Source organism: Camelus bactrianus, chromosome 17 (genome assembly GCF_048773025.1).
Source record: "Camelus bactrianus isolate YW-2024 breed Bactrian camel chromosome 17, ASM4877302v1, whole genome shotgun sequence".
Taxonomy (NCBI): domain Eukaryota; kingdom Metazoa; phylum Chordata; class Mammalia; order Artiodactyla; family Camelidae; genus Camelus; species Camelus bactrianus.
The window spans coordinates 1,949,943-1,970,550 of record NC_133555.1 but is presented as its reverse complement, the minus strand read 5'-3'; the positions used below and the strand labels follow the sequence as shown (position 1 = coordinate 1,970,550).

Sequence of the window (20,608 nt, the reverse complement as noted above, 5' to 3'; positions counted from 1 at the left end):
GTGACCCAGCTCCTAGGGGAGGGAGCACGAATGTGGCTCTGTCAGAGGAGAGGCCTGCAGCCACGTGGCCAGTGGGCACGGGGGCAGGGGCATGGGCACATAGGACCTGAGTTGGCCCCTCGGGCTTTGTGTCATCGGGGAGCAGGAAAGGGTGTCCCGCTGCCCTGGGCACCGGGGGGGGGGGGTCATGTTGCTGGAGGTGGGAGCCTGCAGTGGGGCCTCAGGTCACGGGGCGTGGGCTCTCTGCAGTGAGCTTAAACAGGGCAACGTGACCACTGTCATGGAGACCATTGGCCGGAGGCTTCAGGACTCCCTGGGCCGAGGTGTGGACCTGGGGCTGACCGGAAAGCTCGGAGCCGTGCACCCCAGTGTTGCGGTGCGTGTGCCCCCATGGGGTAGCCCCTTCCCAGGAGGGCTGTGAGCAGGGGTGTTGGGGCGGACTGGCCAGGCTGAGGAGGCCTGAGGCCCCCGTATCTGCCCTGGCCGGCCCGGGTGGGGCAGGCTGGGCACTGTGGGCAGGGGTGCTGAATGAGGTCCTGTGCCCTGGCCCCCCCAGGACGGCGCCCACAGGCTCGAGGAGAACGTGTACCACTTTGGCCGCACCGTGGAGACACTGCTGCTTCGCTTTGGCAAGGTGCCTGGGGTCGGGGGCGGGCCACGGTCCACAAGGTGACGTTTTTGCTTAGTGTTTCCTTTTGGGACCAGGCCTAGAATGGAATCTTGGTCGCCATGGTGGGCTGTCAGTCCTGGGGGCCACCTTCCAGGTGAAGAGGCCCCCTGCAGGCAGGAGGGGCAGCCCCAGCCTGGGCTCAGATCTAAGGACCTGATCTCTGAGGCCCTTGGTGCTGAAGGCGACATTAAGCACTGGCGTGTGGTCTCAGCCAGGTTTCTGGACCTGGTTTGGCCTGGGCTCCTGCCCACATCTAGACAGAGCTGAGGGAGCCAGCCTCCCACAACCCGCAGGGAAGGCAGCGGGCCCCCTGCCCCCAGGCGGCAAGTCACCACCCTGCCCTCTGTTCCCAGACCATCGTGGAGGAGCAGCTGGTCTTGAAGCGAGTGGCCAACGTCCTCATCAACCTGTTCGGCATGACGGCCGTGCTGTCGCGGGCCAGCCGCTCCATCCGCCTGGGGCTCCGGAACCACGACCACGAGGTGAGCCCCTCAGTGCCAGCTTCCTCCTGCTACGCTTTAATGAGGCCGGGGGGAGGGGGAGGGAGGGGTGAACACGGGCCCACGGCCTCCGACCTGGCCGGGCTGTGGCCCGGTGACGCTCTCAGCTCCGACGGGCAAGTCCATGCTGCTCAGGACACAGGGCCACTGCCTTCCGTTCTCCTGCCTGAGAGAGAGGGAGGGTGAGGGACAGGGGTCCAGCCCAGCGCCTCACCCATCTGCCCCCGTACCCTGCTGGTGGGGTGGGTGCTGCGTGCCCGTGTGGCCTGGGGTGAGGCTCGTCCCACAGAGGAGGGAGCTGAGGCCCAGGGCTGTACTCAGAACCCGAGGCCGAGGCTTCCGAGCCAGGCGGCCTGAGCCCGGGTACGCTGCCCGCTTCGGCAGACGGACTGAGTCCTCTGAAGCTCAGGTCAGGTGCAGGGAGGGCTGTCCTCAGGCCCAAAGACCCGGGCTCTCAGCGCGCCTCCTCTCTGACTTGGGTACTGGCAGGTTCTGTTGGCCAGTGTCTTCTGCGCGGAGGCTTATCACCAGAATCTCTTCACCCTGTCTCAGCTGGACAAGAGTAAGTGGGGGCTGGCAGGGCGTGGGGCCGATGCCAGGTGACAGTTCTGTCCTGCTGGCTGCGCACCGCCTGCTGCACTGCGTGAGCAGACGCCACCTCCTCACGCCCCGACCCCCGGCTTCCGGCTGTGGCCCGGGGTCTCACTGAGACACGTGGCGAGGCCATGGCGGCAGGAGGAGCAGCGAATCCCGTGCGGCGGGCACTGTGGGGGTGGAGAGATGGCTCCGCGGCCAGTGGGCTGGAGTCGCCAGGGATCCTTTTCTCCCTGCAGCTCAGTCACTTCCTGGCCTTCAAGGCTCCTTTGCAGCGGGTGGGCTGACCGTGTTGGGAAAAGGTGCTCCAGCAAGATTTCTGTTGTCACAGGGCAGAAAGGTCACGCGCCCCCCTCTCTCCCTCCCAGATGCTCCAGAAAACCTAGATGAACACATCAAGAAGGTGTCCCAGCAGATTCTGGAGAAGCGAGCCTACCTCTGCACCCACCCTCTGGACCGGACGTCCTGACGCGAAGGGACAGCGTCCCCGCTGCTGCCCGCACCTGGACTCACTCCTTCCAGAAGGTGGAGAACTTGCGTTACTGTGAGTTGGCCGTTTCTCCCAGCCTCCCCCTGACCCATGGGCACTGCTGCCCGACTGACTGACAGGGTCTCAGGCTCTGACCGGATCCAGAGCGCGCAGAACTGCTCGGACTCCAGGCCCGGAGACTTCCCGGCGGGGACGTGTCTCGGGGGGGAAAAGCCCTTCCACCGGACCACACCTTCCCCAAGCAGCAGCCTGAGAACCGCGTGCGCGTCAGTCTTTTAAATTGGGAGCAAAATGCACTTCAAACATGTACCAGAAACGCTTAACAAGAAAGAGTATAAAACAGCAGCCGGCATTTGCTGTACTCGTCACGTGTTTGCTCAGCCTGGCTGGCCGCGAGAGCCGCCCTCTGGTGACAGCTTCCCGGTCTGTTTGTCCTCGCCCTGCGTGAAGACACACGCCCTGCGTGCTCGCACAGCTGAGGGTGGGCCCAGGCCCGAGGGTCATCAGCCCCGACATCCTTCTCAGGTGATGGGTGGGAAACCGTGTTGCTGCTGGAACGTGACGGCACGTGCTGCTCCCAGCGGGGCTGGCCTCCGCTCTCGAAGGGAGGACAAAAGGTGGCTTCCGGTGGCTCGGACAGGCCTCGGCCTGCAGCCCGGCTCCCGCTGGTCCCGGGTGTTCGTGCTGGCAGGCTCTGCCCTGCGGTCTGGCTCCTGGGTCTCTGTGCTCCAGAGCCCCTCACAGATGTCGCCCTGGCTCTCGCCTTCCTCCAAGTGTGTCATCTGCCAGGTGACAGGGACAGGCATCGGTAGCTGCGCGGCTCGGTGGGCGGGGCTGAGCCTGCCACCAGCATTTTGACAGCTCATCTTCAAAAGGTGAGCGTTTACAAACAGAGAGACTTGGGGAGTAACTTTGCAATGAAACCCCAAGTTCTCGAAGTGTTTTGTTGGTGGAAAGGCAGTGTCTTCTTGCCGGGGGCCGGGGCCGCGGGAGCCCTGGGTGGGGGCTTGGCTGCACACAGGAGCCCCGTCAGCAGCAGGTTCTCTTTGTCCAGCTGAGTTTAAAAGGCCAGGCAGCCAGTTCACTCTCCCTCCCTCGTTGAGACGGAGCTTTTCTTCCCTGTGTCGTGGGGTGGGATGTCCTCGGCAGGGTGCCTGGGAGCCAGTGCTGGGAAGGGGCACGCCCGGGCCCCCTACAAGTGGTGGAAGACCTTGGGCAGCCCCAGAGCCCGGGGCCTGTCAGCCCTTCCTGCTGTCTCACAGGGCTATTACAAGTGGCCTTGGGAATTGGAGAAGGAAGGAAACCCATGGTGTATGGCTCCCCAGGGAGACCTGTTGCCAGATCGACTCAACTCTCTTCCTGAGCAAAGGTTCTGGCTCTGTTACTAGATAAATTTGGTTCTCTGTCAACCTATAAATGATTTTGTGGTCCCTCTTCCTAAGCAGAGAGGTGACAAGGACTTGGAGGGGCTGGTGTAGCCAGGCCTCTCCCCCCATGGGGGGACAGCTGGCAGTGTCTTGGAGCTGGGAGGCAGCCCGATGGCCCCATTGAGGCCCGGAGCCTCTGCCCCCAGCTGTTGGCCTGGCCTCCAGGGACCAGCCATGGGTCTCAAAGCCCTTAGACCCATCTTCCAACTTCTCCCTTTTATAGCTAAGAAACCAGGCCCAGAGCAATGAAGGGCCCTGGCCATAGCACCCAAGTTAGCAGTACTGCTGGAACCAGGGTCCAGGTGTCAGAGTCCCACCCTGACTCCTGCTGCCCCAGCACGGGATGCGTGGCGCTGAGACACGGTGCTGTGCAGAGGGAGGGGGGCGCTGAGTTCCTGCCGACGGCAGCGGGGACTCAGCTTGGCAAGGGTGTCAACTGGTACCTGCTCTGGGCTTCGGGGCTGGAGGAGGGGGCGGCTCCAGGAACTGCGGTGGCTTCTTGTACAGCTCGAAGTCCTGGTGGCGCCGGTCCCAGCTCCACCTCTCCCGGGGCAGCACCGGCGCCAGCACGTTAGTAAACAGCGCCTTTTCCCTCCACTCCTGAGCGGCGAGCAGGGCGTCAGGAGGGGGCCTGCACGCGCCCCTCGCGGGCACCGCCGCTCCCCCAGACCCACCTCTGCCGGGGCGCCGATGGCTGGCAGCCCGAGGTGCTCGGTGCTTTCAACCCGGTGAAGGCCCGTCACCTGGAAGCCAGTGGGCGTGAGCCAGGCCTGGCGGGACTTCCTCTTGGCTTTTCTCTCCTCTTCCTCCGAATCCTGAGGCTCCACCATGGCTGAGAGGTAGTTCTGTGAGTACGTGAATCTCTTCCTTGGCTCCTGAAAATGAGTGCAAGTGCGGATGGAAAGGCCGGCAGCAGAGCTCAGGTCTCCAGGGAGGGGCAGGAACAGCGGGGGCCACCGATGGTTCCCGACGGCGTAGGGGGCAGGCTGCTTCACCCTGCAGCAGCCCCACGAGGGTCACGCCTTTGTCCCCTCGGACTGAAGCTTTTCTGATGCTCTTGCGGACTGGAAGCCGGAGCCCAGGCTTCTCCCTCGGTGGACAGCTGCCTTTCACCAGCAGCAGTGAGAGTCTGCCTGGGGCCGGGAACCTGGGAACGCCTGCAGCCACTCACACCCTGCCCAGCGTCCCCCGACCCTGGAGATGCCCTGCAGCCCCCCAGGCGGTCTGGTCAGAGAGGACACAGGAGCACGCTGGATCAGCCCCGCGCCTCCGTCCCGGCTGGAGGGGAGGCGCTGGGCTGCTCCCCGCCCCCTGCGCCACGCCCGTCACTCACCTTGGCCATCTGCCGGTACAGCTCCTTCCTGGCCAGCTCTGTGGAATTCAGGGTCTGGATGCTGTAGTTGTGGACCGCGTCCTTGGCCGGGGCTGAGATCTTGATCACCTTCACCGCAGGCTTGGGAGGCTTCTTGCTGACCTGGTAGGCTCCCGTGATGTTTTTCTGGAGAAAGAGACACCAGTCATTCCCCACATGAGGCCCCTCACCACCACCTGCCAGTGTGTATCCAGCAAGAAGGCCTCGGGGACGGAACTGCGGGCCGGGAGCTGCCTGTGCGTCACAGGACCCTGGCAGCCCGCACCGTCCACGGTGGACTCAGGACCAGACGCCGGAGCTGCGACTGGAACACGCGGCACCTGGCGAGTGGAATCCTCAGGGGTAGAAGTGGGAGGCGCTGCGGCTGTCGTGGTTCACACGGGTACAAACGCAGCACACGCGTGACCTGACGCCATGAGGACAGCCACCGCAGCCGGGGTCGCCGGAGTGCTGAGCGTGCGGGGCGGGCCACCCTCTTCTCCCCGGAGCCCAGAGATGGTCTGCCGGTTTCCTTTGGGAGTGAAAACAGCACGGAGGGAAGAGAGAGGAGAGAGAAAGGTGGGCGGGAGGAGGGCGAGCTGCCACGCGTCCTCGCTTGTTCACAAGCAGCGCAGCGCAGCCCGCGCTCCATTCACCTGTTAATGTTGGCAGCATAACCATTTTTTTTGCTGTAAAACAAAAACACCTAGCTCAAGACGGTGACTTTGGCTCATATGTAAACTCTGTCTTCAGGCTGAAACCAACGTCTTGACTTTGGATCTTTGAGGAATTTCTGCAAGAGAGTACAAAGTAACTGACTCACGCACGTGAGAGAAAAGACTGTCAGGCAACGGGGACTGAGGCAGAGGCAGCCCAGGGTCCTGGATGAGGGGCTCAGGCCTTCGAGTGCCTTCCAGGAGGCTGCTGGGCCGTCTAAGCTCGGACCCTGTCGAGGCCCACACGTGGCTTCAGTCAGAATATTTAACGTTTTGTCCAGTGTTTCTAGTTGTCCTCAGTGGGAGGGCTGGTCTGAATTAGCCAGTCCGCTGTTAATAAAAGTGGAAGCCCGCGCCTTCCCAACCCCAGAGCTGGGGGGTTACAGCCTCGGGAGACGGCCCGCCTCCACGCTGCTGCCTCCAGGTTGAAGGTTGCAGTTCCGACCAAAACAGATACTTGGTAAAGTGAAAACAAACAGTGGGCAGCAGTGTGACCTGAATGCCTGGGGTTCTCTGCCCTGGCGCCGACCCGGGGCTGAAGCCTGCGGGGGAGCCCGGACTCAGAGCCATAGTAACTAGTGTGCTTCACCTAAGAGACCACGGACTGGACAGATGAAGCCCAATTACTGGAAGGAATGGGACTGAAATTTAAGATAAATAAAATCATTCTTAAAAGGCAGGTGAAGATATTAGCAATACGAGGCAGAGGGAGACCGAGAAGAAGAAATACCGGAGCCGACACAGCACAGGGAGGGAGACGTGCCGCGGAGCGAGCCAGGGGCCTGGAGAGTCAGCCTGACTCTGCTCCCAGGAAGCAGCCTGGAATGAAAAGGCAAATTACAAACCTGGGTTTAGAGGTTGAAAACAGAGGTGGCAACGTCACAAAAGGAGGGGAAAGTGAGATCAGGAAAGCTTGAAGAGAGAATGCGCATCAGAGCAGATGAGGAGATCCCCATGCCTGGACATGCTGCTGACGAAATGCGAGGCAGCAGAGGGAGCCTGCGGACTTCCAGAGAAGGGGTGCAGGCCACCTGTGGAAGGCGGCGTCGGGCCGGCCTCAGCTTCCACAGCAGCAGCACAGGGCGCGGGATAAAGGCCTTGAACCTGGGAGTCCACGCCCAGCCCAGCTGTCCTTCGCCTGTGAGCGCCCAGCCCCAGGTGCCCGAGGCCCTGGGAGGGGTTACCCGAAGGCCTTTGGAAATACGCTTGGAAGAAAACGCAACGTGGAGGAGAAAGTCTGGGAGCATTTGGGCAAAACTAGCAAGCAAGGGTGTCCAGCATCCTTGTAAAGTTTTGCCCAAAAAGGACCAGAGAGTAAAATGTGTCTAGCGCTGAAGTCCTAGCGACTTTATACAAAATGGGGGGGGGGGGGGCACAGTACAAGGCTTATAAGGGCTACTTGTCTTACAGAGGAAACTAATATAAAACAGAAGCTTCAGAACTCAGTAGGAACACATTAAAATGAACATGGTCCTTCAGGTAACCACCTTAAAAACAGACAGAATGTACAGCTTTTAAGTAATCGGCAGAAGAAAACTTGCTCCATACAAAGGAAGCAGGAGGGCAGGTTTAAAAGAAAAGAGGGGCCAGCAAAGCCCAGCCCGACCGCGGCCCCGGGAAGTGGGCTAAGCTGGCCCCCGGAGGGCTCTCAGCTCACGGGTTCCTGGTAGAGCTAACAACATGCTGTATATTTTTTTTAACTGCTTTAGACAAAAAGGTAGAGGTTTGACATTAAAGGGAGGATTACACCAAGTGAAATAAGACAGAAAAAGACAAGTACTGTATGATCTTATTTAGTTGTGGAATCTAAAAAAACAAGCCAAAAAAAAACAAACCCAGCACAGTCATAGAAAAAGCAGATGGGTGGTTGCGGGGATTGGGCGAACAGGTGAAGGTGGTTAAAAGGTGCCAACTTCCAGTTATGAGACGAGGCCTGGGGACGCGGCGTGCTGCGTGGTGACCGGCGTTAACACTGTGCGCGCGTCTGAGTTGCTAGGAGAGTAGCTCTTAACGCAAGGGAAGAACAGTGGCGCCACGGCCGTGGGCGGTGACTTACGGGGCGATCGTTGCGCAGTATGTACAGACAGCAGCCAGGCTGTGCGCCTGAAGCCAGGGTCATGTGTCAGTTCTGTCTCAGCTAAACAAAAAGGTTAGCACGTACCAGGAAACGGGACCCAACGGTTAGAACCAAGCGAAGAGGCAGACGGTAGAAGGAGAACCGAGGAATTCAGACACTGAAATTCTCAGACCAGGACAGTGAAATAACTATGATTAATATTGTGAAGAAAATAAATGGAAAGGCTTAGGATTTAAACCAGGTATTTGGAATCTACAGAAAAATCAAGTGGAAATCTTAGAATTGAAAAACTTTGTTGACATTATGATTCACTGGGTCAGTTAACAGGACACTGAACACACCGCAGAAGAAAAGACGCATGAGTCAGAAGATGGATTGTTGGAAATGTCCAGATTGAAGCACAAAAAAGAAAAAGAAAAGAGAAAGTGCGAGATACAAGATGGAGGTTATAGTGACAGTATCTGACTTGTCATGAGGACCCCAGGGGGTGGGAGAGAGGGCTGGACTGTGAGCAGACGGAGTATCTGGAGAGAAACACTGACCTAGAACTTTTAAAGCTTGCAGACACCGGGTCACAGACCCAGCAAGCCTTACAAACCCACAGCACGAGACCTGCACGCGTCTGGGGGCGTCGCAGCACAGGACGCTGGAGGACGAAGAAAGGAGAAATACTATTAAGGGCAACTGGAGGAAGCACGTTATCTTCCTAAGAGCAAGAGTCAGGCGGACCCCACCTTCAACAAGAGAGGCGGCCGTGGGCGGCAGAGGACGCAGAGTGACATCCTCGCAGAGTGCAAACAGCGCCACGTGGCACTCTCCCGGAGAAACAGCCCGAACCCTGCCAGAGGAAGATGATGAACTGGAGCGCATTAATGTTAAAACACTTCTTACCAAAATACAATACTGAAGCAGAGAAAACGCAAGCCACAGACCGGGAAGAGATACTTGCAATACGTGCATCCGGCAACTCGTCTGGACGGGAAGAAAAAAAAAAAAAGAAAGAAACCTGCAAACCAGTGAGAAAAACACAGTTTCTTGTAAATGGAGAGAAAATACACATCTGAACAGGCACTTCACAAAGGAGACCCCCAAATTGGCCAAAGTGTGAAAGGCGTTCAGCATGGCTGCCCATCAGGGGAGGCACTGGGAGCAGCGTGTGACGCCCGCACATCCCAACAGAGCGGCTGAGGTGACCGCTGGACAGACCCAAGCGTCCGCGGGTACAAACCAAAGGCTACTGTATCTGCTGGGAGGAGTTTAGAAATGGGCAACCTCTTTGGAAACGTGGCAGTTAAAGTTTGTGCTACCCTGCTGCCCAGGAGTTCACTCCCAGGTACCTGCCAAGAGCAATGAGGGCGCGGGCCCACGAAAGCGGCCCTGTACAGAAAAGTTCACAGAAATTCACCCGTAATGACCTCCCCCCGCAAGGACCCTGGGAAACAGCACGAAGACAGATCAGTGGGAGAGCAGGCAGATGGACTGCGGCGCACCCACAGTGTAAAGCTGCCCGGCGCTGGACAGATGCGCGCCAACAGACCTCCTGAAGTCCCTCCATGCAGCAGGAGAGGCCAAGGCAGGGACGCACGCTGTGGCTGCGGGACGTGCAGGCCACCACGGGAAAACCCCTGTAAGGTGGCGGATTCAGGCTGGTGCTTGGCCTGCAGGGGGCGAGCTGCTTCCCGGGGCGGCAGAAACGGGTCTCCTTCGCGATCGGAGCAGAGAGAAACACGGGTGCGGCCGCGCACCCGAGACTTGTGCATTTGGCTCACTGTAATGTTCTCCTCTGAAGCCTCCTCCCAGAGACAAAGGAGACCTACTTACAAAAGGACAGACTCCGCAAGATAAACCAGTGCTGACCTTGCACATCTGACACGTAGCCCTGACACGCAGACGCAGACGCAGAGACAGAGGAGGAGAAACAGATCCAGAATCACACCTGGGGGTGTTAGCAGACTTCCTCTAGGAACTGATAGAAACAGAGGATGGGGGGGGGGGGCAGGAATGAAGTTGACATAATTGACAATACTTGTATTCACTTTGTTTTTTCAAGTACACTGAAACATTTACCAGAATTCACATGTGCTGGACCCTGAAGCAAATCTCAACAAAGGACAGAAATTACACAGCAGATACTCTCTGATAGCGACGGCACTGAGGCAGAACTGAGGCAGAACCCAATAACAAAAGATCCTAAAGTATTTGGAATAACCCATGGGTTAAAAAAGGAAATAGAAACATTTCTAGCTGAGGCATCATGAAAATATAATGTCTAAAACTTGGGGGATATACTTTAGTGACGATAGGACATTTGTAGCCAAAATAAACATTATTATAAAATAGTGAATGCCTGGAAATCAAGTTATCTAAATAGCTGAAGAAGTTAGAAAAAGAAAAGCAAATTAAATCTAGTTTTTTTTTAAAAAGGAAATTAGAGCACAAATCAGTGAAACAAAATAAACGTACAATATAGAAATCCAAAAAAGCAACAAAGAACGTTGGTTCTTTGAAAGCATTACTTCACCCCTAAGTGCAACTTCAGTAAACATCCCAGTCACCCCAAAACAGACTCGGGTGCAGACAGCAGCCGGGCCCGGGCCAACAGGCTTGGGAAGACGGGCCCTGGCACCACGGATCCTGGGAAGGAAATGGAATCAGATTCCTCCCCTCCTGCAGAAAAGAAGTTCTGTATGGGTTAAAATTTTAAATGAGATAAACAAAAAGGTATATCTTTTAGAGGAAACTATGGAATCATTTTATGACCTTGGAGTAGGAAGAGATTTCTTAAATAAGGCAAAAAATGTAAGTCATGTGGGAAAAGGTGGATAATTTATAAAATTCAAAATAACTTGTCCATTAAAAGATACTATTTTTTTAAGACACCATTAAGAGGGTGAGAAGACAAGTCAGGCCAGAAGATACCACACATGCACGCCACTGGGGCAGCGGTAAGAACGGGAGAGCAAAACAAAACTAAAATTCAAGGGGAAGTTTTTTCATAACAGAAGAAACTACCAAGTTTATAAAAAAAAATCCAACTTCACTAGTAAACAGTGAAATGCAAGTTAAAACCTCTATGAGACAGATTATTACTAACCTGGTGTGAAAGGTAAGTCTGACTATGAAGCAGCATCCAGGTGTGGAGGCGCTACCAGTCAGTCCTAACCCTTGGTGTGCATCTTACGGAAGAAGTCTTGCATGTTTCTAAGAAGACATATGAACATGTTGTGTGTACAATGACGTGGTTAAAACAGCAAAGCATAAACAGCACAAATGTCCATTAATAAATGATGGTGCAGCCCTACAGCCAGAGACGCAGACATGGTTGACTCTCATCAACACTGAGCAAAAACTAAAGCTACAGATTATATACACGTGTAGTAAAATCACAGAGAAAAACACGTGGAAGATAAAATCCGGGGTGGTGCTTATCTGTGGGTGAGGGGAAGAGCTGGGAAAGGGCACGTGGAAAATAAAGTATCGATAATGTCTGATTTCTCACGTCCGCCAGTGAGTGTAAGAGACCGGTCTTGTTCTTTTTTACAGCACATGAGTGCTTTTATGCGTGTATTTTAATAATATTAACAAAGCTATCATTCATGAAAATAGAACAGGAAATCGTAAGAATTTCTAGAAAAGAAAAATGATGTGCAGTTTAAAATTAAACTTAACTAACAATTGTGACCACAGTGGTCACAGTGGAAGACCCTCTCGGGGGTGGAAGACACAGCAGAGCTCTGTGCAAAAGACCGACAAGTCCAAATTAAAAGGATGAAAATCATGGTAAAATGCCCTGTAAGTTCCAGTAAAACAAAACAAACACCCCTCACCTGGACACCGAGATACAAACCAAGAATGAAGAAAACGTTTTGCGGGACCGGAGGGAATCAGAGTCGAGCTGAAAAGGAGACTCAGGTAAGCGTCAGGCTCGCCTGCACCTCTCGACTCAGGAAAGCGAGGGTTTGGGGGGCGGGGTGAGGATCGGACTCTATGATCCTGAAAAGAGCTCAGCTGCTCTTCAGGTGCACAGGCAGAATGAAGGCCTTGGGTCTGCAAGGACTGAAAGGGTATTATCCACAGACACTTTATAAAAGAAAAAATAGCGAAATAAAGGAGAAAGCAGACGGACACCCAAGAAACAGTAGCCAACATAAAAATAAGTGAACGTTGTAGCTGGCCGGGGGTCGCCGTGGGCAGGCGCCCCGGGCGGGAGCGGGGCCCAGCGCTGCTGCGGCATACTTCACGTGTCCTGGTTTTGATCAAAAATTAGGAGGCACGCAAAGAGACGGCCACGTGAAGGCAGGCAGAGCAGCCTGCCCACACCGCCCGCGTGGCTCCAGAGGGTGACTGTGCACACGGACTTCAAAGCAGCTATTATTTTTTAAAAAAACTAAAAAATTATTTTAAAAATTCAAGGAAAGTATACAACAATGAATAAAGAAATAGACAATGTGAATAAAGAGAATTATGTTTTGAAAGAGCTAAATGAAAATCCTGGGGTTAGAAAGTACGGTAACTGAAATGGAAAATCCACTAGGACTCGGCAGCAGGTCTGAGCTGACAGGGAATCTGAATTGAAAACAGGTCAACAGAGATTATCCAGTCTGAACAACAGGGAGGAAAACCACGTTTAGAAAAAGTGAAGATCCCCAAGACCTGCAGGGCGCCACCCCGTGAGCCACGCACATGTAAGGGAGTCGGAGGGGGGAGGTGCGGGAGCAGAAGGCAGAATTTGAAGAAATAACGACCCCAAAACAACCTGCCAACCCAGGACGCTCAGTGAGTCTCAAGCAGGATGCTTGTGGAGCCCCACACCAGCTGCACGTGTCTAACAGCTGGAAGACGAGGAGAAAACCTTGGAAACAGCAAGGAAAAGCCCTCGTCGTGTACAGGGCACCAGCAACGTGACTAGTGGCTGAATACTCACCAGGAACAACAGAGACCAGAACACAGCGCAATGATGTTTTCAAAGTGCGGAAAGCAAAAAAAGTGTGAACCGATGGTTCCACGCTCCGCAAAACCATCCTTCACCAATGAGCGTGGAGGAAGGATTTTCTCTGATGAAGACGGGATTTGTTGGGAATGACACTAAAGGAGGTCCTTAAGGCTAAAAAAAAAATATTAACTGGAATCTGAAGAATCACTGGAAAAGATAAATATGTGGGTAAATACAAAACATTACAGAAATATATTTTTCCTTTCTCACCTTTTAATTTGAAAGACATGATTGCATAAGGCAGTTACAGCAGGACATCCGGGGCTTCCTGCAGAGATTTCATACGACAGTAACAGCACAAGAGAGGGCGAGGAGATGGGACTGTACTGTAGGATAGTTCCTACGTTTTACCCCAAATAAGTAATAATCTAATGTAGGCTGTGGTGCATTAAGATAAACAAAAAACAACCCTAGGGGAACCACTAAAACTAGCTTTTTAAAGGTAGGGGTCCATAACGGTATTACGATTGTGCACTAAAAGCAGCTGTTCAGCACACAAGGAGGCAGGAGAGCAGCAACAGAGGAACAGAATCAACGTGGAATTTAAAGGGAAAAAAGACATAATTCCTGCCACGTCACTGATCATGGTGTACATAAACAATCAAAATGTGGAACCTGTCGGACTGGATTTAAAAATAAAAGGGTCCAACCATCCTGTCCACAGAAGACACACTTCAGAGTCAAACGCATGAACCACTTCAAAGTAAAAGGATGGGGGAAAATACGGAAGAGCGCTGGAGTGGGTACACTAATTAGAGACAGATTGGTCTTTAAGGCAAGAATTGTTTCAGTGTGGAGATTCCTCAAAAACTAAACAGACTTACCATGTGATCCAGCAATCCCACTCCTGGGCATGTATCCAGAGGGAACGCTAATTTGAAAAGACACCTGCACCCCAATGTTCACAGCAGCACGATTTACAACAGCCAAGACATGGAAGCAGCCTAAGCGCCCATCAACACATGACTGGATAAAGAAGCTGTGGTATATATATACAATGGAATACTACTCAGCGACAAAAAATAAAATAATACCATTTGCAGCAACATGGATCGACCTGGAGATTGTCATTCTAAGTGAAGCCAGGAAGAAAAATATTATATGATTTCACTCATGTGGAATCTAAAGAAAGGACACTATGAACTCACAAAACTCACAGACATAGCAAACAGTCTTATGGTTACCAGGGAAAGGTGGTAGGAAGGGATAAATTTGGGAGTTTGAGATTTACAAATATTAGCCACTATATAAAAATAGATTTTAAAAAGTTTCTTCTGTAGAGCACAGGGAACTATGTTCACTATCTTGTAACAACCTTTAATGAAAAAGAATATGAAAACGAATGTATGCGTGTATCTGCATGACCAGATAGTGTGCTTCACACCAGAGACTGACACAGCATAACTGGCTGTACTTCACTTTAAAAAGAGGCAAGAACTGTTTCTAGAGACCAAGAGGGAAATTTCACAACGATTAAAGGGTCAGCTCATCAGGAAGACACAACAACTATAAACACGAACGCACCAAAATACAATAAGCCCAAGGGGACAGAACTGAAGAGAGAGAGAGGTGAGTCAACCACGCAGAGAGACTTCAGCACCTCTAGCTCGGTGATGAGACTGCAGGGGAGCCAGCGGCGACGGGGACGGTCTGAGCACTGTCAGCCAACCTGACCTGCCGCTTACGTAGCACTTCCCCAAGAGTAACACCCTCCCCTCCCGCCTGAGGACGGCGTGCACGCTCGCCCGTGCAGCACACTGCAGCGCCTTTCGCAGGACAGAAGCCACACAAAGCACCTTCTCCAGTCCCGACAAAACGACAAGTTATCAACAGAAAGACATCTGATGAGCCTCAAATATCTGGCTTTTAAGCAACACAATTCTAAAAGCCACACTGGAAAGTATAAAATATTTTGTGGTAACATGAAGGCACAACATACCAGGTTTACAGGGTGCAGCTAAAGACGTGTTCAGGGGGGAATCTGTAGCTGAAATATGCATGTGAAAGAAGATCTCAAAGTAAAAACCTTACTTTTCTCAAGAAGTAGAGGTGCAAATTAAACCCAGAGTGAGCAGAAGGAAGGAAGTTATAATACAGTTTAGGGTGGAAATGAGTGAAACAGAAGATAAAGAGAAAATGAATGAACTCCAAAACTGGTTCTCTGAGAAAAAAAAATTTTTACAGACTTCTAGCTCTACTGACCAAGAAAGAAAAAAGAAGCAAACTAGTGAAAAATCAGGAATGAAAGAGGAGACACTGTATTGGTTTTACAGAAATGCGAAGCCTATGAAGGACTGTGAGGACACCGTGAATCACCGAGTGCCGCAGGCTGGATGGTGCAGATGAAGTGGGAAACTCCTGGAAAGATACAGGCTACCAAGCCTGTCTGAAGAATTCGACATCTGGACACACTTGTAACCAGGAGAGAGGTCACGTCGTAATTTAGAAACTTCTCACCAAGAAAAGCTCAGGTTTCAGTGGCTTCGCCGGTTCGTTCTACCAAGTACGGAAAGAATGAAGGCCAGCCTTCCACAAGTTCACGGAAAGCAGAAGCAGAGGAAACACTCCGCAGCTCACTCTGCGGGGCCAGCCCTACCTCGACGCCGAAGTCAGACAGTCGGGAGAAAAGTACAGAATGTCCGCAAACCAGAGCCAGCAGCGCACAGGTCGTGCACCGTGGCCAAGTGGGTTCACCCAGGAATTCAAGGCTGTTTTAAACTCTAAACGTCAAGTGATGCGAGAAACCACATTAATAAAGCACAAGAAACGCCCCAATATATGCAGAAACAGCAAGTGACAGAATCTAACACTCGGTCATGATAAAAACTCTCAGCAAACCAAGACTACAAGGGACCGCCCTCCCCCTGCCAGTCCGCCTCCCCAGGACCCGCAGCTAACACCCAGCTTCCCGCTCAAACACCGGCTGCTCCCCCTGCAAGACCGGAAACGGGCAAGCGTGCCGTCTCGCCGCTCCTGTTTACTAGGGGTTGCAGGCAGTGCGAAGGGGAGGGGGGAGGAGAGGCTTATGGACTGAATGTCTGGGTTCCCCCCGAGTTCGTATGCTCAAGCCCCAACCCCAGCGTGGCTGTACTTGGAGTAAGGAAGTGACTGAGGCTGCACAGGGTTGTAAGGGTGGGGTCCTGATCCAGCAGGATTCACGTCCTTAGAAAAGAGCGCTGGCTCCCCCGCACCTGCTCACCGGTGGGGCGGCGGCCACCTGCCAGCCAAGGGGACAGGCCTCGGGATGGAACCTTCTTGCCCGCCACCTTCATCCTGGGCTCCCCGTGTCTAGAACTGTGAGAAAATTCATTTCTGATGTTGACGCCACCAGCCCGAGCAGACAGACACAGGAAGGAAGGGATCCAGACTGGAAAGGAGGAAAATGATCTCCCCCCGAGGGAGCCAGGATCCAGGTTCAGAAGGCTGCAGGACGCAAGGCCCACATTTACATAGAAATCAGCTGTAGTTCTCTATTCTGGCACTCAACAATATGAAAATCAAGTAATTCAGTCCACACCAGCATCCATTTCACAAAGGGGAAGACGTGTACACTGACGACTACAGACATTGCTGAGGGAACTTTAAGAAGACAAATAAAAGCAGACACATTTCATGCTTATGAATCAGCAGCTTCAAAACCATTAGCACGACAGTTCTCCCCGAGGTGATCTACAGATTCAGTACAATCCTCGTGAAAACCGACACAGGCTTTTCCATGGCAGCTGGCCGGCGGATCCTAAAATTCACATGGAAATGCAAAGGACCCAAAAGAGTCTAGCAATTTTGAAAACAGAAATGACTTACACAATCCAGTTTCAAAACTGGCTATAAAGCTACAGGAATCGGAACAAAGTGGGGCTGGTGTAAGGCTAGGGATGTAAGTCAATGGAACGGAACAGAGCCCAGAAATAAATTTATGGTCAATTGATTCTTGAATTGCCAAGGCCACCCAGGGGAGCAAGAGCTAGCCCTTTTGAGAACTCGCGCTAGGACAACTGACGCCCTTGTGAGGGATGGCGAGCTGAGACCCCGCCTCACACTGCACACACACACACTTGGGCAAAATGGTTCGAATGTATGCTGAAAACATAAAACTCCTATAACAAGGCATAGGGAAGAAATCTACGTGCAAACCTGGGCTAGGCAAAGTTCTTAGCTATGACACCAAAAGCATGCCTGAAAAAGAAAAAATTCATAAATTAGAATTCATCAAAATTGAAAATGTTTACACTTCGAGTTTTTCCTTGCATGATTAAGAAAGTAAAAATAAGCCACAGATACAGAGAAAATACTTAACAAATCATATTTCTCATTACGCAAATGTATCCAAAATATATAAAGAACTCTTACCAATCAATAAGATGACAATCTGATTTTAGAGCAGGTCAAAGATACAGACAGTCCATCAAAGAAGATACTTAAAGCTGCTGACAAGCACATCAGAAGATCTCCAGCACCATCAGCGATTATGAAGTGCAAGCAGAACCACAGTACGGCACCACCACACACACTGGAATGGCTGCAGATAAAACCCTGACAACAACAAGAGGCTGTGAGCATGTGAGGAACTGGAGCCCTCACGCGTTGCTCCTGCTGGTGTAAAATGGTGCAGCTACGTCATAAAGCTGCTTGACGGTCTCTTAAAACGTTACACATACACTTTAACCAAATGGCCCGGCAGTTCTGCTTCTGGGTTTCTACCCAAGAGAAGTGAAAACACGTTTCCACACGATGATCTGTACGTAAACGTTCACAACAGCAATATTCACAACAGCCCCACACCAGAAACAGTACAAATGCCACCAAGTGTTGAATGGAAAAATCCGGCACACTCAGCCAGCAGGATACTATTCAGCAATTTAAAGAACACACTTCTGATACACTCTGCAACGTGGGTGAACCTCAGAAACATCCTTAGTGAAGGGAGCCAGACACAAAAGGTCACGTCCTGTAGGATCCCATTTGTGTGAAACGTGCACAAAGCCAGCCCGTCAGAAGCACAGGGCGCATCCCTGGCTGTCGGGCAGGCGTGGGAGCAGGGGCCGACCGCAAACAAGCACGAGGAAGCTTTACGTGAGGATGGAGATGATCTGGAATTGCTCTGTAATGCTTGTGCGACGCCATAAACTTACTAAAAAAGCACTGATCTGATTCACGTACACTTACGAGGACTGTATTTCATCGATTTTAATGTAAGTTAACTGTAAACAGAAACAGTGAGCTTGCAGTTGGGTTTCAGTTACTGATTTTCATATGGATAAGACGGCTAAAGCCATTTTAAAGTAGCAATTCCTACTAAACAAGGGAAGAATTCAAATGAATGAAACAGTCAACTCGACAAGCTCAGAAAAATAGAGAACAGTGTTTTAAAATACCCTTTAAAAAATTAAAGTTAGTGAATCCAGAAAACAGAAAAAAATAAATAATAATAAATCCAAGCACTGTTTCTTTTGAAAAAGCTAAAAACCTGAACACCAAGGGGAAAAAAAACAAAACCAGCCTCCTTACTGGTTTTCACGAAGAACGCGTATTAAACTCACGAACTTCTATGAGCCGTTCGTACTAGAGATGGGGGGCAGTGGCTCCGCCCACACAGACCTGGGCCCGCAGCTTCCAGTCACGCCTGGGGCTGGCATTTGCAGTCCTCTGGGCTGGTATGAACCGGGGGAGGGCCCTGGCCACCGGGCCGCATGCCCCTGCCTGCTGTCACCATGTCGCCCCTCAGTCTCCTGTTCCCGTCGTTGCCTCACGCAGGTTAGGTCATCGCCTGTGCTGCTGGGACATCACGTAACATCCGTGCCCTCGGCAACTTACACAAGCTGTGACACACACACACACAGTTCTAACTCGGGGCTAAGGGAGAGGAACTACACCTGAGCGTGCTCCCTCGCACCTTTCAGGGGGACGAGGTACGCCAGGGTGGGCGCGACGCCTCGGGCATGGCTGTGCCCTGCATCTGGCACGTCCCGCCCATTCCGCCTGGGGTTCCCGGGCGGGAAGACAGACACAGGCCAGAGACGTGCCGTGCTCAGGATCTGCCATCTGCCCTGTACGTCCCCGCAGATGGCCGGCCAGCTCAGGACGCGGGGGGGACAGGGCACCCACCTGGACCAGGCTGTGCTGCCTGTCTTCATGCTTCAGCAGCATGGTGCTCCGCCATCGCAGGTACTTCTCCTGGTGGGCCTGGATCTCATCTGTGAGGGTCGGACTGCGGTGCTGGAAGTCCTCTAGGTTGGGGGCAGGAGGAGGGGCCACCAGCTTTCCCTCTGTGAGCTCTTCCTGGGAAACGGGCAACCCAAACTCCTGGCTCAGCTCCTTGATCATGGCGGAGGAGGGCAGCAGGTCCCTGGTGATGACCTCCCGGAGCCTGGTGCTGTAACAGCAGATGCAGTGGATCCTGGAACACAGAAGGGCCCCTGCTCGGCCTCAAGTACCCTGCAGGACAGGTCAGACTGTCCCCACGTTTCAAGAGGAAATGGAAACACAGAGAGGTTGCCCCACTGGCCCAGATCACACAGCTCATACAGGAGATTAGATTCTGGTCTGCTGAGCCCACAGAGGGGAATGCCTCCTTCCCTGTGTCCTCCCAGCCCCCGAGGTTACAGGCCTCCCACATTCTGCTCTGATTACTTTTTGGTATCGGTGGCCTTACTCCCTACCCCTCACCAGCCCACGCCCCACCAGGTGGGGGGCGGCAGCCTCAGCTGCCCCTCCTGGACAGGAGGGACTCTGCAGTGGACGGCACTATACACAGAGCCTCATAGCTTAGCAAAGCCCAAGGACTGAGCAGTCCCCCACCCAGCCCCACCTGGGGACGCCCCTCACTGCCCTGGCCACTGACCCACACTGCTGCTCTCCAGAATGCAGGGCAGGGCCTGCTGTGAGGCTGATGCCTGAGGACAGGGGCTCTGCCTGCCCCTAGCGGAGCTCCCTGGCCCACGTCGTGGCCTTTCTGCGCGGTTGCCTGACTGGTTGGACAGGAGCAAAGCCGTGACGGGTACAGGTCCCAAGGAGGCGGTGAGCACTTTTCTCCCCTTTCCCCAACAGCACGCTTAACTACTTCCTGTCACCCACCCAGTGGGGCAGGGGCCAGCCTCCCCAGACCAACCCTGGAGGCTCTGGACACCCAAGTGCCCCTGGGCCGCCCAGCACCAGCCTCCTGTCGCCACTGTCTTGGGGTGACTTGATCTACACCTGCCCAGCCCTCGGGCAGAGCTGGGACGGGGAGGAAGCCTCTTTTTCTCCAAGTCCCACGTCCCCCCCCCCTTATAAATAACAGCAGGACAGCTCGGCGCCAGCTCTGGCCACACCTGTTGCTGGCTCCAAAAATACAAAAAGACGGCTTGGGCCTCCTGCTCCAGGCCAGCAGCCAGGGGACTGCCCACCTGAGCAGTGTCCGCTTGCTCTTCTCAAGGTCAGCCTTCCCTGACCACCTGGGCGAACCAGCCACCATCCGTGGTGCCACTGCGCCCACTGCGCTGCTCTGGGTCGGTCTCTGCCGCTCAGCGCTCCCCCCCGGAGCAGGCGGGGCGGCGGGTCCCACACACCCACCTGGGGCCCCAGGACGAGCACCAGCCATGCCCAACCCGCCTCCCCGCCCCCGAGCCCTGCCGCCCAGGACGGGGCGCGGCCCCCCGACGGCCAGGGCCGTCACCAGGGAGGAGCAGAAGGACCAGCGCCAAGGCTTCAAGTCCTGAAGGGCCCAGAGCTCTGGAGAAGGGCTTTCTGAGGACCGGGGGGAGGGTGGTCCAGCCGGCAGGGGGAGAACAGACGCAGACAGAGAGGCAAGC

General features: G+C 53.6%; 2 protein-coding genes across 16 annotated transcripts in view; one reads left to right on the top strand and one right to left on the bottom strand.

The window, feature by feature from the left end:
* The window catches only part of ACAD9 (acyl-CoA dehydrogenase family member 9), a 29,744-nt gene extending 27,138 nt beyond the window's left edge, over window positions 1-2,606 (top strand). For all 3 annotated transcript variants that reach the window (XM_074344224.1, XM_074344223.1, XM_074344222.1), the window contains 5 exons: window positions 250-376; window positions 557-634; window positions 1,024-1,152; window positions 1,660-1,732; window positions 2,133-2,606. In XM_074344224.1, coding sequence (XP_074200325.1) covers window positions 250-376; window positions 557-634; window positions 1,024-1,152; window positions 1,660-1,732; window positions 2,133-2,233 — 508 coding nt within the window. In that variant the 3' untranslated portion in view covers window positions 2,234-2,606. The remainder of the gene's footprint in view (window positions 1-249; window positions 377-556; window positions 635-1,023; window positions 1,153-1,659; window positions 1,733-2,132) is intronic.
* Window positions 1-20,608, bottom strand: part of CFAP92 (cilia and flagella associated protein 92 (putative)) — a 106,049-nt gene that overhangs the window by 1,895 nt on the left and 83,546 nt on the right. For 2 of the 13 annotated variants that reach the window (XR_012499794.1, XR_012499793.1), the window contains exons 17-21: window positions 18,924-19,215; window positions 5,015-5,179; window positions 4,356-4,556; window positions 4,125-4,281; window positions 1,246-1,336 (exon numbers count right to left, since the gene is read on the bottom strand). Coding sequence is in view for 10 of the 13 variants with exons in the window: in XM_074344212.1 (XP_074200313.1) it covers window positions 2,776-3,036; window positions 4,125-4,556; window positions 5,015-5,179; window positions 18,924-19,215 (1,150 nt within the window). In the remaining 3 variants the exon portion in view is untranslated. Of the gene's footprint in view, window positions 1-1,148; window positions 1,337-2,759; window positions 3,037-4,124; window positions 4,557-5,014; window positions 5,180-17,168; window positions 17,352-18,416; window positions 18,591-18,923; window positions 19,216-20,608 lie in introns of those variants that run through there. The other 11 variants (XM_074344216.1, XM_074344220.1, XM_074344215.1 and 8 more) reach the window with 9 other exon arrangements.